The sequence below is a fragment of the Chelon labrosus genome (genome assembly GCF_963514085.1).
Source record: "Chelon labrosus genome assembly, chromosome: 17".
In the NCBI taxonomy this organism is placed as follows: Eukaryota; Metazoa; Chordata; class Actinopteri; order Mugiliformes; family Mugilidae; genus Chelon; species Chelon labrosus.
The window spans coordinates 14,171,368-14,183,536 of NC_140350.1; the positions used below are offsets into that span (position 1 = coordinate 14,171,368).

The 12,169-nt window shown below is 41.9% G+C and overlaps 1 protein-coding gene across 1 annotated transcript in view; it reads left to right on the forward strand.

The window, feature by feature from the left end:
• The window catches only part of rxfp2a (relaxin family peptide receptor 2a), a 55,955-nt gene that overhangs the window by 23,419 nt on the left and 20,367 nt on the right, over positions 1-12,169 (forward strand). Inside the window, exons 6-10 of the mRNA XM_084564433.1 lie at positions 895-966; positions 1,414-1,485; positions 4,546-4,617; positions 8,849-8,923; positions 9,518-9,589. Of these exons, the coding sequence (XP_084420559.1) occupies positions 895-966; positions 1,414-1,485; positions 4,546-4,617; positions 8,849-8,923; positions 9,518-9,589 (363 nt within the window). The remainder of the gene's footprint in view (positions 1-894; positions 967-1,413; positions 1,486-4,545; positions 4,618-8,848; positions 8,924-9,517; positions 9,590-12,169) is intronic.

A 12,169-nucleotide genomic window follows, 5' to 3' on the forward strand; every position in this document is an offset into this window, starting at 1 on the left:
AGATGTTCAATCGGGTTCTGGCTGGGCCTCTCAAGAACATTCACAGAGTTGTCCTGAAGCCACTCCTTTGATATCTTGGCTGTGTGCTGTCCTGCTGAAAGATGAACCGTCATCCCAGTCTGAGGTCAAGAGCGCTCTGGAGCAAGTTTTCATCCAGGATGTCTTTGTACATTGCTGCATTCATCTTTCCATAGGCTATCCTGACTTGTCTCCCAGTTCCTCCCACTGAAAAACATCCCCACAACATGATGCTGCTACCACCATGCTTCACTGTAGGGATGGTATTGGCCTGGTGATAAGCGGTGCATGGTTTCCTCCAAAGATGACGCCTGGTATTCATGCCAAAGAGTTCAATCTTTGTCTCATCAGACCAGAGAATTTTGTTTCTCATGCTCCGAGAGTCCTTCAGGTGCCTTTTGGCAAACTCCAGATGGGCTGCCATGTGCCTTTTACAGGAGGGGCTTCCGTCTGGCCACTCTACCGTAAAGGCCTGACTGGTGGATTGCTGCAGAGATGGTAGTCCTTCTGGAAGGTTCTCCTCTCTCAACAGAGGAATGCTGGCGCTCTGACAGCGTGACCACCGGGGTCTTGGTCACCTCCCTGACTAGGGCCCTTCTCCCCCGATCGCTCAGTTTAGATGGCCGGCCAGCTCCAGGAGTCCTGGTGGTTCTGAACTTGATGATGAAGGCCACTGTGCTCATTGGGACCTTCAAAGCAGCAGAAATCTCTCTGTACCCTTCCCCTGGATTTGTGCCTCAAGACAATCCTGTCTATGTCTTTAATTTTGTCTTCAATGATTCTCCAGCAGATGATAACATTAGGGGTGTTAATCCCTTTTTTTCACAGCGACTGCAATTTCAAATAAAAGAACAAGTTCTTTCTCTTTGTTCCCAGATTTCTGCAGAACAACAGCCTTCAGTTCATATCCAAACACGCCTTCAGCGGCCTGCACAGTTTAAAGAGGCTGTGAGTATCCTCTTCACTTCATTAATGATATTGATCTCTACTCTTAATTTACCAACTTTGTTTTCATCTTGCCTCGTTCCTCCTTGAGACAACTCTCTAAATAAATATGAGAGCAATTAAAGGATTAAAAGAAGTCAGACACTGCAAGTAGAGTTCAGAGAGAACCAAAATCAATTTATTCTATCTACAGCTGTCAAGCCAAAACCAGATAACTCAAGTACATATATTAATGGCAGGAGGTTTTACTAGATCATATTTGTGACTGTGCACTGGACAAAAACAAGCAACAACTTCATATTCTTTTAATATTTCTTTTTCTACTCAAAAATCCAAAGTTGAATATGTCAGCTAATCAGTTAATCAGCTAATCGCTTCAGTTGTGTGTTACTTTAAAACAAAAATCGCATGTATGTTTCTGATGTCGCCTCTGTTTTTGCTTCTCAACAGATTTCTCAGCGAGAACTTGATATCCTCCCTCAGTCCTGGTGTTTTCAGGGATCTGAATCAGTTAGAGTGGCTGTGAGTAACACATACACACAGATACAGATATGTGCACATACACTGTGTACATGAGTTACTGCAGTGCATTTCACAGGGGTTATATATTATATATTGTATGAATGTAGAGGGAATGACACTGTGATTGTTGAACCACATGCTGGTGTTTTTTTTCAGTTATTCTGTGTCTCTATGGGACGATCCTCGACTGTTTTGTCTGGTTTTAATTTTAAAGTTTGGGATAAAAATGCCAGTTTTACCCATATACACTATATTACCAAAAGTATTCGCTCACCCATTCAAATGATCAGAATCAGGTGTTCTAATCACTTGGCCTGGCCCCAGGTGTATAAATTCAAGCACTCAGGCATGCAGACTGTGAAACAAGACATTTGTGAAAGAATGGGCCGCTCTCAGGAGCTCAGTGAATTCCAGCGTGGAACTGTCATAGGATGCCACTTGTGCAACAAATCCAGTCGTGAAATTTCCTCGCTCCTAAATATTCCACAGTCAACTGTCAGCTCTATTATAACAAAATGGAAGCGTTTGGGAAAAACAGCAACTCAGCCACGAAGTGGTAGGCCACGTAAAGTGACGGAGAGGGGTCAGCGGATGCTGAAGCGCATAGTGCAAAGAGGTCGCCGACTTTCTGCACAGTCAATTGCTACAGAGCTACAAACTTCATGTGACCTTCAGATTAGCCCAAGTACAGTACGCAGAGAGCTTCATGGAATGGGTTTCCATGGCCGAGCAGCTGCAGCCAAGCCACACATCACCAAGTGCAATGCAAGGCGTCGGATGCAATGGTGTAAAGCACGCCGCCACTGGCCTCTAGAGCAGTGGAGACGCGTTCTCTGGAGTGATGAATCACGCTTTTCCATCTGGCAATCTGATGGACGAGTCTGGGTTTGGAGGTTGCCAGGAGAACGGTACATTTCAGATTGCATTGTGCCAACTGTGAAATTTGGTGGAGGAGGAATTATGGTATGGGGTTGTTTTTCAGGAGCTGGGCTTGGCCCCTTAGTTCCAGTGAAAGGAACATTGAATGCTTCAGGATACCAAAACATTTTGGACAATTCCATGCTCCCAAACTTGTGGGAACAGTTTGGAGCGGGCCCCTTCCTCTTCCAACATGACTGTGCACCAGTGCACAAAGCAAGGTCCATAAAGACGTGGATGACAGAGTCTGGTGTGGATGAACTTGACTGGCCTGCACAGAGTCCTGACCTGAACCCGATAGAACACCTTTGGGATGAATTAGAGCGGAGACTGAGAGCCAGGCCTTCTCGACCAACATCAGTGTGTGACCTCACCAATGCGCTTTTGGAAGAATGGTCAAAAATTCCTATAAACACTCTCCTCAACCTTGTGGACAGTCTTCCCAGAAGAGTTGAAGCTGTAATAGCTGCAAAAGGTGGACCGACATCATATTGAATTCTATGAGTTAGGAATGGGATGGCACTTCAGTTCATAGAATGAGTAAAGGCAGGTGAGCGAATACTTTTGGTAATATAGTGTATCTTTGAGGGTATCTGGAATTTCCTTGTGGTTTGACATCCCGCCCTGAAAACAAATCCCCCCGATGAGCTTAAAATCATCTGGGTTAGCTGCGGGGTGGAGAACGAAATTTATTGGTACCAGGACAAGTCCTAAATTATGTTCAGCTGTGTGGATTAACTTTAACAGTCCCATGAAATCTCCTTATAATCAAGTGCACCATAAAACAAAAAATCATTTGTATTCATCTAATGAGGTTAAGAGATAAGGATGGAACCAAATTTAAGGTCTCTTTCAGGCTGCAGGTCTTCTGCACTCAGCTTGGGCTTTCTGCCAGTTTAAAGGAGTCCACCCGACAGCAATGATACAAGCAACGAGCCATCTTGACTCCTCTGACTTTCAAACAAAAGCAAAACAGTAAAGCTATTGTTACTGTAGCTATCTCAGAAATATCTGAAGTCAGATTTGCATGTCCTTGGGGTTCGGCTAGTAACATAATCACCAGAAATCATTAAAAGGCATTAATGTCTGGCATTAATCTATGGTTCATTGTAGTCAGATTATCTGCTTTAAAGTGACAATCCTGAACATTTCAATCCTGTCTGATTTGACAACACCTTCAGTCACTGGTGTAACAGCAATACTCACTGACTTCTGGAGGTAGCAAAACAAACTGTTGTTGTTTCAGCAGAGAAGCCAGTCAATATTTGGCCTTTTCCCATTATTCTGTGTGCAGCCCTGATCTGATTTTATGCTGCACATGACACAAGTCTACGAACATCCTGCCCCCCGCAGCTCTTCATCTAACAGCTCACTGCTGCTGCTGATCCCATTAGTCCCTGAAAGATTCACATTGGCCCGCTGTGAAGCAGGTGCTAAACATGAACAGTCACTGACAGACACATTGCGTTTCCTGTGACTGCTTCACGATAAAAGGCAACTCGTATTTTTCAGTATACTGAAAAATACGTGCATTAGCAGCAATCTCAGAACCCATCGGCTATTGTCTGAGGATGATTGACGCGTTCTGCATTCATATCCAGGTATCTGTTTATAGAGATTATATTAGCAAGTAATTTAATACAGAATGTTGCAACTTGTTTGTAATAATGAAAATACAGTATATACTGTATATACTGGCTGTTTTGATGCTGCTGGGTAAAAGTATTTACTATGACTGCACTTTAGATTCTGCTTTCTTTCCATAGCGTTACTTCTGCTTTGATCACTTCCTGATTTCTACAGTTTAGTCTGAGGTCATAATAACAGGACGTGTGTGTTACACCGCCACTCGGATATCTGTATGATCAATATGGGGCTACAGTTAGCAGCCGCTTACCTTAGCATATCTTGAAATCTGTAAATGGTGAAACCGCTTACTTGGCTAAGCACAGTTGCTTCTTATAAATCGCATAACAAAAACAAGATGTTATGTGTGTACTTGTAAAATGTACGGGTGCTGCTAGGCTGAATGAAGCTTCATATTGGATTGGTATTGATCCTCTTGTCTAACTCTTGGCAAGAATCTGTATGTGACTGCATAGCTGGCATAATTTAAGAGTTTTTTTTTTGTGTGTGTGCCAGGATGTTGGATCATAACCCACTAAGCATCTTGTCCCAGGACAGCTTTATTGGTCTCCAGTCTCTCATCTACCTGTGAGTATCTTGTTCTTTGAGAATAATTGCTATCCTAAAAGTGTTCAGTGTAGGTGTTTGTCAATTAGTCTTTAGATATATTTTTCATATAAAAGTTCATATTTAGCATACAAAGTCTCATGTACATTAGCATTTTATATTTACATTAATCGTTTTCCCCCAAACTCTCAGAGGAAATAAAGAGCACCCAGGCTTGTCAAATGCCTGCTTAACTTTTTACTTGTTTTAAAAAAAAATTCTATTCCAAAATTTCACACCTCATTTCACACTCGGAGATAATCACAAGCTGTGCAGTGGTTTATCAAGGAGTTTCGCGTTGGATGTAGATATGTGAGTTTCTCCTGGAAGTTCACTTTGGTTTCTTTATATGCCATTAATTCAAGTCAAGAAAAATGTATATTTAAACCACCACAATCCACAAAGTAAAATAAACTTTATATAACCAAGATGACAACAAGCTTGAGGACTTGGAAGACTTTGCATTTGGCAGTGCAGTGTCCGTGTCTTCTCATTATCCTCTCTTTATCCCATCATCATGACTTCCTCCCTCTCCGTGCAGTCTCTGCTTCACTGACCTGGCTTGGACCAGCCCCCACTATTGTTCTTTGTACAATAGTGAGATTATGATATTGTTTCCATAGCCTTTGTTTACAACCCATCCCTTGAAACTGTCCTCTGCTTCCCACCTGCCTGTGCACACACTGTCCCCACTTAGCTCACTCTCTTTGTGTTTTCTTAACTCTGCCCACAACAGGTATCCCTTCCACCGAATCTACTAAAAGCCTCGTAAACATGTTCTCGCTCCGTTTTCCTCTTCAAAGAGGCTCTGTACCTCCCAGGAGTGATTGTTTGACAGGAGTGGCCATATGTTTTTCTGTTGGTTTAGCATTCATCTGTGAAATCAGTCCCTGGTTTCTGCTGTAACCATCCTCACAGCTATATGAAGTGCTGCCAAGCGCTGTTTTTAATTTCAAAACTGCGGGGGTGGAGATGCTCCGACTGCACCGAAACTTTCCGGCATCTAGGGACATTTTACTCTGCATAGTTTAAAAGACCATATCGGAGGTGTTTAATGTTTGGCCCCCTTAACTACGAGTCCCATCGGCATTTACTACGTTGCAGACGAACAGTTCCTTTTAGAGCCTGCAGAGACTTGAAATGAGAAAATTATTTTTGTTCAATTACTCTTTGGTAATCCAGTATGTGCATAATATACTTTTGAAACTGTAATTTTGTGGCGGTGTTTTCACAACGTACAAGAAGCAGATTTTATAATAAAAAATATAAAAATTACAAATAAAAAAAATAAGACTTTATCTCAGTGGTCAGTGTTTGACTAGCTGTCAGTGACTGTCACTTTTGTAGACGGTATGTGTGAATGTAAATATATTCCAGTCACAGTGAAGCCGTGTTCCGTTTTTTGGGGGCAGTTTTAATTTGGCTGCCAATCGCTAAATCGGTTCGTTTCCTAATAGATTTTCACGTTAAGGCCATTTTCTCCAAGTGTCGACGGCTAAATAAGATTTATGTCCCAGCCAGTTAGCTCACGATCATGATAAATGGCAGCCATCTAGTGGTTGCCGGTGGTATTGCAGCCAATTGTTCAATGCAACGTGATTATGTGTAGTTAGCCCGCTGTTGGTTTACACATTGAACGGGTCACATTAGACATCATAGCAACATTGTCCAACATTAGTGATTTGGCAAACTATAAGTATAGGACAGTATGGTTGACAGTGATTCAGTTTTCCAACACGATGACTATACTATTATTTTTTATTTACTGAAAAAGTAAATAAAAAGTAAAACAAAAATGAAGGCGATTCAGTCTATAGCTGTAACGTGTTTGTGTTCCCTCTTTTATCTGTACACTTCAAACATTTTTACAGCTTTATACTCTCACGGCTTTGACTTTAACTGTTACAGAAGGAAATCGCGAGAGACTGTTCCCAATCGAATGAAGCCTGAAGGACACAGTCTTCTAAGATAGCGGGGTAGCCAGTTATGATCCTCAGAAACGGTGCCAAACAGAACAAGGGTTTCTTTTAAAGCAGATAACAGCGCTGGTTTTCGTTAAAATGCTACTCGAACGAGCCTCCCTACACAGAATAAGTTAGAGGACAACAATGCTGACACATGAGATTCAAAACAAGTATAAAGTCAAACTTTCTGCAGTGCTAGAAGAAGCTGTTAGAATACAAACATAAATATTCGCCTCACCTCCCACATCTTGTGAACCCACGCAGTCTTTTAAATGCTTATCGCACGACGGATGCCGCTATATGAGATTCCAATTTAAACAGCGCAGTCGTTCTCACCGGTTATCAAAAAATTAAAGGCTGTTAGACGGTATGTGCATTGGAAAATGTTTTTTCTTTGCATTGGTAGTCCACACCTAGGGCTTGCCAGTTCTATAACAAAAGAAGTGCACTCTTTTTGTTTTACATTTTCTGTCTTCAGACATGCCTGGCAGAAATTTTAAATCATAGTACCTTGCATGGAAAAATATCTAAACATATAGTGGGATCCAAGAGTTTGAGAGGATTCTTCAGGCGCTTTCATAAATCTTCAGTGGGACATGGTCACGTGACTGTGGAGGAAAGTCCACGGCGGTCAGCATTTATTGATTTTCTTTGGTCTTCTTTGGTCTCCGAGGTGTCTTTTGGCTCATTATCCTGCTGTATTATGAATCATTTTGCACAGAGGAGACCAGCATGCCTCTAAACAATGTAATGCTGCTGCCTTTTGGTCAAGGTGGAGTCGATATGGTGCAACTCCTGACTTAATAATTCCCTCCATGTTTCACTGTGGGTTTGACACACCCAGGTATTATTGCCTCTTCTATTTGTCTCCTTACACTCACCCTTCTGTTACTGCCAAAAAATCTCTAGGACTGTTTTTCATCCACGATGAAATGATGGCATGTGTTAGCCCATTCCAAGTACTTGATCATTTTCCCCTTTTTCAAACGGGTTTAAAGACACGATATGTTCTCTGAGACAGTCTTCTGTGGACAGGACATTAGCTATTTGGAGTCTTGCGTTCTTTGTTCCGAAAATTCAGTTGCTTTTCTGCCTTTCACTGAAGAAAGGTTAGTGTATTGATCCTCTGATGTTGTGGTCACTTTTGTTCTGCCTGGTTGTGCTTTGGCTACAACTGATCCAGATTCTGTCAGTCACGTTTAAAGCCAGTCAGCAGTGTATTGAACATTGGGTACACCGCAACAAGTCACGGTCAGTTGCTGCACCAGTGGAGCAGAGGACCTTCAAAGAATCCATAAGGTTTTTATCTTCCCTGTCTGTCTCTATGCCTGTCATTCAAAGTACACATAAATCTGTGTTCTTGGACAGGGATCACTGGTCATATACATGTGTAACCCCCCCCCCCCCCCCCCCACCGATCAGCCACCACATTATAACCACTTGACTGGAGAAGTGAATAACTCAAATGAACATCTTGTGACAATACATTGTTCTGCTAGGAAACTTTTGGACCTCACATTCATGTGGATGTTACTTAGACATGTAGCACCCACCTAGACCAGACCAGGTACCCCCACCCTTGACACTCTTTGATGGCAGCAGCCATCCCCAGCAGGATGCAGCCTGACACAGGCATACACACAAAAATGGAACAACTCAAAAAACATGAAGAGGCCTCCAAATTCACTAGATCCCAAACTTATGGGATGATCCACAGAGGCCCCTCCCCTCAACCCACAGGACCATAAGGCCCCCACTAACGACATCCTGTTGCCAGACACCACAAGACACCCTCTGAAGGCCCATGTCCATTCTCTGATGAGTCACAACTGTTTTGGAGGCACAAGGGAGACCTATACGATATTAGGAAGGTGGTCATAATGTTATGCCTGATCTGTTTATTTACTGTTCATTTTCAAACATCTTTTCATTCTCTGTTCATCAGCAAAGACGTATCTATAATGTTACAATGCCACGTTTCCTGTGTGGACATCCTTGAAAAGGTTTCTCTCACAACACGTGGAGGACAGTTCATTAAAATGCAATAAAACACTTTGATAATATTCCATAAATTAACAATATCCCTGTTTGGCTTAGGCACAGTAAAGTGGTCGCTCATCCAACATCTGGTGTTATTCATTTGCACTGAGGTTACTTAAGTAAAATAAACATCAAAAGTCCAAGTTATGAGTCAGAATAAATCAGTCACAGATCAGAGTTGAATCTGTACGTTTTCCTTCTATCCTCAGATCCATGGTGGACACATCGCTGCAGCAGCTTCCTCATCCAAGCTTCTGTCAACACATGCCTGCCTTGGACTGGCTGTGAGTCTGCTCTGACCGTGTACTTGTGTGTATGCAGGTGTGTAGTGCATGTGTGTGTGTGGTTCAGTCGGTGTGTTGTGCTTTCTTTCGTAGTCTTTTTGTTAACCAGATGTGCGTATGTGTGTTTGTGCTTGTGTGCCTGCGTAAAACCAAATGAGACTGGTAGATTAAGGTGGCGGAGTTGCACAGCTGGCATTATGAGGGTCAGATGAGTTATCCCCCTGGCCGGGAGGCGTCTTTCAGTGGATGTCACTGCGTTCGGTCAGCTCGACCAGCTATTTTTGGTCATTGTTGAGCGGAGAGCACCTGCCGGATGAGTCTGACACTGATAATGACCTCTTGCTACTTGTAGCTTTCATGTCTGTGTGTCCGTGTGTCGGCAGCATGCTCCTGCTCAACTAATTTAAATACTAAAGCAAACAATGGCATTGTCCTGCTTTCCCTCTGTTATACAAAAACAGACAAATATTGTATTTCAGTCCTTCTTTTACGCTCATTTGGAATAAACTTTCACAAAGTTGTACATTTACTTGTGAACTCTTTTCTTAAGCGTATATTTTTTGTTCCCTGTCCCAATTTTTTGTCTGTGTGCAGGGATCTTGAAGGAAACCAGATTCAAACGCTGAACTACTCTATCTTAAAGACATGCAGCAAGCTTGAAGTTCTGTGAGTACCCATTTTAAGATCTGTTTAAAACCAAAACTCTTTAAGGAAGTTTTTTCACAAGTCGTTGTTGTTTTAATTCCATTTAAAGGGGAACTACTGTTTTTTTACAACCTGGACCTTATTTCTGGCATAAAATACGATCGTTTACTCACCCATATAACTTTTGTGTAATTTGTATTGGTTCTGGAGATAATTTGATCAGCGCATATCCATATAGTGGGAGTGACTGGGGCACCGAAACGCAGCCTCTAAATAACGCATTATCTGCTGCGAAACTCTTTCCATTTCACCAATATCTTGTTATGATATGCTAGTGCCATTCTCTGTTGAGTACAGAGTTTAATTTGCTACTGCTATGGTTCATCCACAACCTCAGAATTGGAAAAATATTTAGCCATGTTGCAAAAAAACTAGCAGTAGCAAATTACAGGTAAGCAAGCCAACTGACGCGGGTGCGCTCGACGCTAAGAGATGACATCATCCAGGTCAGAGGTTAGTAGGTCAATCTACAGACCCCGGATGATGATAACAGGTAACTCCGGACTCAACGGGGAATAGCACTAGCGTACGATAACAAAATATTGGTGAAATGAACGAGTTTTGCGGCAGATAATACATTATTTAGAGGCTGCGTTTCGGTGCCCCAGTCACTCCCACTATATGGATATACGCTGATCTAATTATCTCCCGAACCAATACAAATTACACAAAAGGTATATGGGTGAGTAAACGATTTTATTCTGGTAATGGGGTCCAGGTTGTAAAAAACAGTAGTTCCCCTTTAAGTAGTTTTTGCAATAGACAAGATACAAATCAATGCCTGTTAATCAACACATGAATAGGTCTCCCAAATCGAGCTCCTTAGTACTTCAATCATATATTTGGACGGCCGTATTGTTTTTATGAAAAGTTTTATGTCAACATTTTCCATTTTCATTCATTTAAATGTGGTATTTTACTGCTCTGAGTACATGTTTCTATTTGTGATAGTATCACCATTACTTCTCTGGTTTACACCTTCAGTGTCAGAGCAGAGTGTGATGCATTATCGATTTTTAAACAAATTCTTTTTAAAACACACAGCGGGAGACACTCAAATTCAAGTTTAATATTATCAGTGTAAGTAAATAAAACTTGATGAAATTAGGTTGTGTCCTAAACACTGAGCTGCTTGTGCGATCTCGTCATATCTCCGAAGTCCATAAGACTTCCCAGTCTGGTTTTGATGTTCCTTTTCTGTTTCAAGACAAAAAAAAAAAAAAAAAGAAACGATGGGCTTTGATTTCAAACTTCTCACCAACTCTACACGCAGATCTGAGTCTGCTCCATATCCCTGGCGTTACTGTCAGTTCATCGAGACAAACCAAGTAAACCTGGACTCAGAAGTGTTTTTCAAATTCAGTTTCACTCTCTTTCTCTCTCTCCTTTTGTGTGCGTGCGCACAGACACACTCGTCAACTATTATTCATTTAATTAATGAACATGAACAAGAACAAGCGCTCGTCAGCGTGGCCCCGCTCCGTCGCATTACCAAGAAGTGGGTCACACGGGGACGCAAATAGCTGCAACTCCTCCGAATGTTTGGCCATCCAGTGACTGTAGACTCAGAAGTGGCTTGCGAGCCTTTAGGCACCAACTGATAATTGATGTGATGATATCTTTTCATGTTGCAGAACAAATGTCTGAGTCGTATGTGTTCTGTAATTAAAAACCCTGAATTATGGCGTGCAGTGTGGCAGACAGGGAAAAATGCAGGAAATAATCTAACAACGTAGAGCATAAAACACAAAAGACTGACAGTTTGTGGCCTGTTGAAACAGATTTTAGTAAGTTAAAACAACGAAAGGTTCTTAAAAGTAAGTTAAAACTTAATGTAGTGCCTGTATATATATATATATATAAAAGATGAACTTACCTGAAGTATTAACAGACGTCTAATCAGACAGGAAGCTCAAGAAGCCTCAGAACGGGCTAAGCTGAGGTCTACTGCCAGACAGGAGTACAAATTTCTTTTCGGGGGCAGACAGAGGGTGCGAGTCCAAAGTGAGGGGAATTACAGTAATCAAAGTTTGTGTCAAATAATTGCCCGTGTGACATTTTCAGGTTCCTGAAAGGAAAAGGGAACATGATTCATGCTAAGAGCTGCCCCTCAACTTTTCAATTTACAACCTTGTCACAATGAACATCAAAGGAGAAATCCCAATCTGAAACTGCACCGAAATTATAGCCAACAGCCAGAGGAAAGGGCATTCAAACTAGCTGATTACGTTACCAAGAACAAACAGAAGGATTTGTGTGTTGGCTAATGTTTAACAAACACAACAAGATGGATGAGACACTATCTGACTCGCCAGGTTTTAGTCGAGACTGATTTCCACGCAGCACTGATGTCAGAGAAGTACTTTAAAACACTTCCACCGTACTCTATTCTGCTGATGAGAAATATGGTTTGAGTCTTGCAGAAGGGGTTTCAATCTGTTTGTAGTTTCCATGTCATCCAGATTTGTTTTCATGCCTGTGCACTGCTGACAGCTGTGACTAAGGGCATCGTGGTTTCATTCCACGCTTGTTCGTGTGATA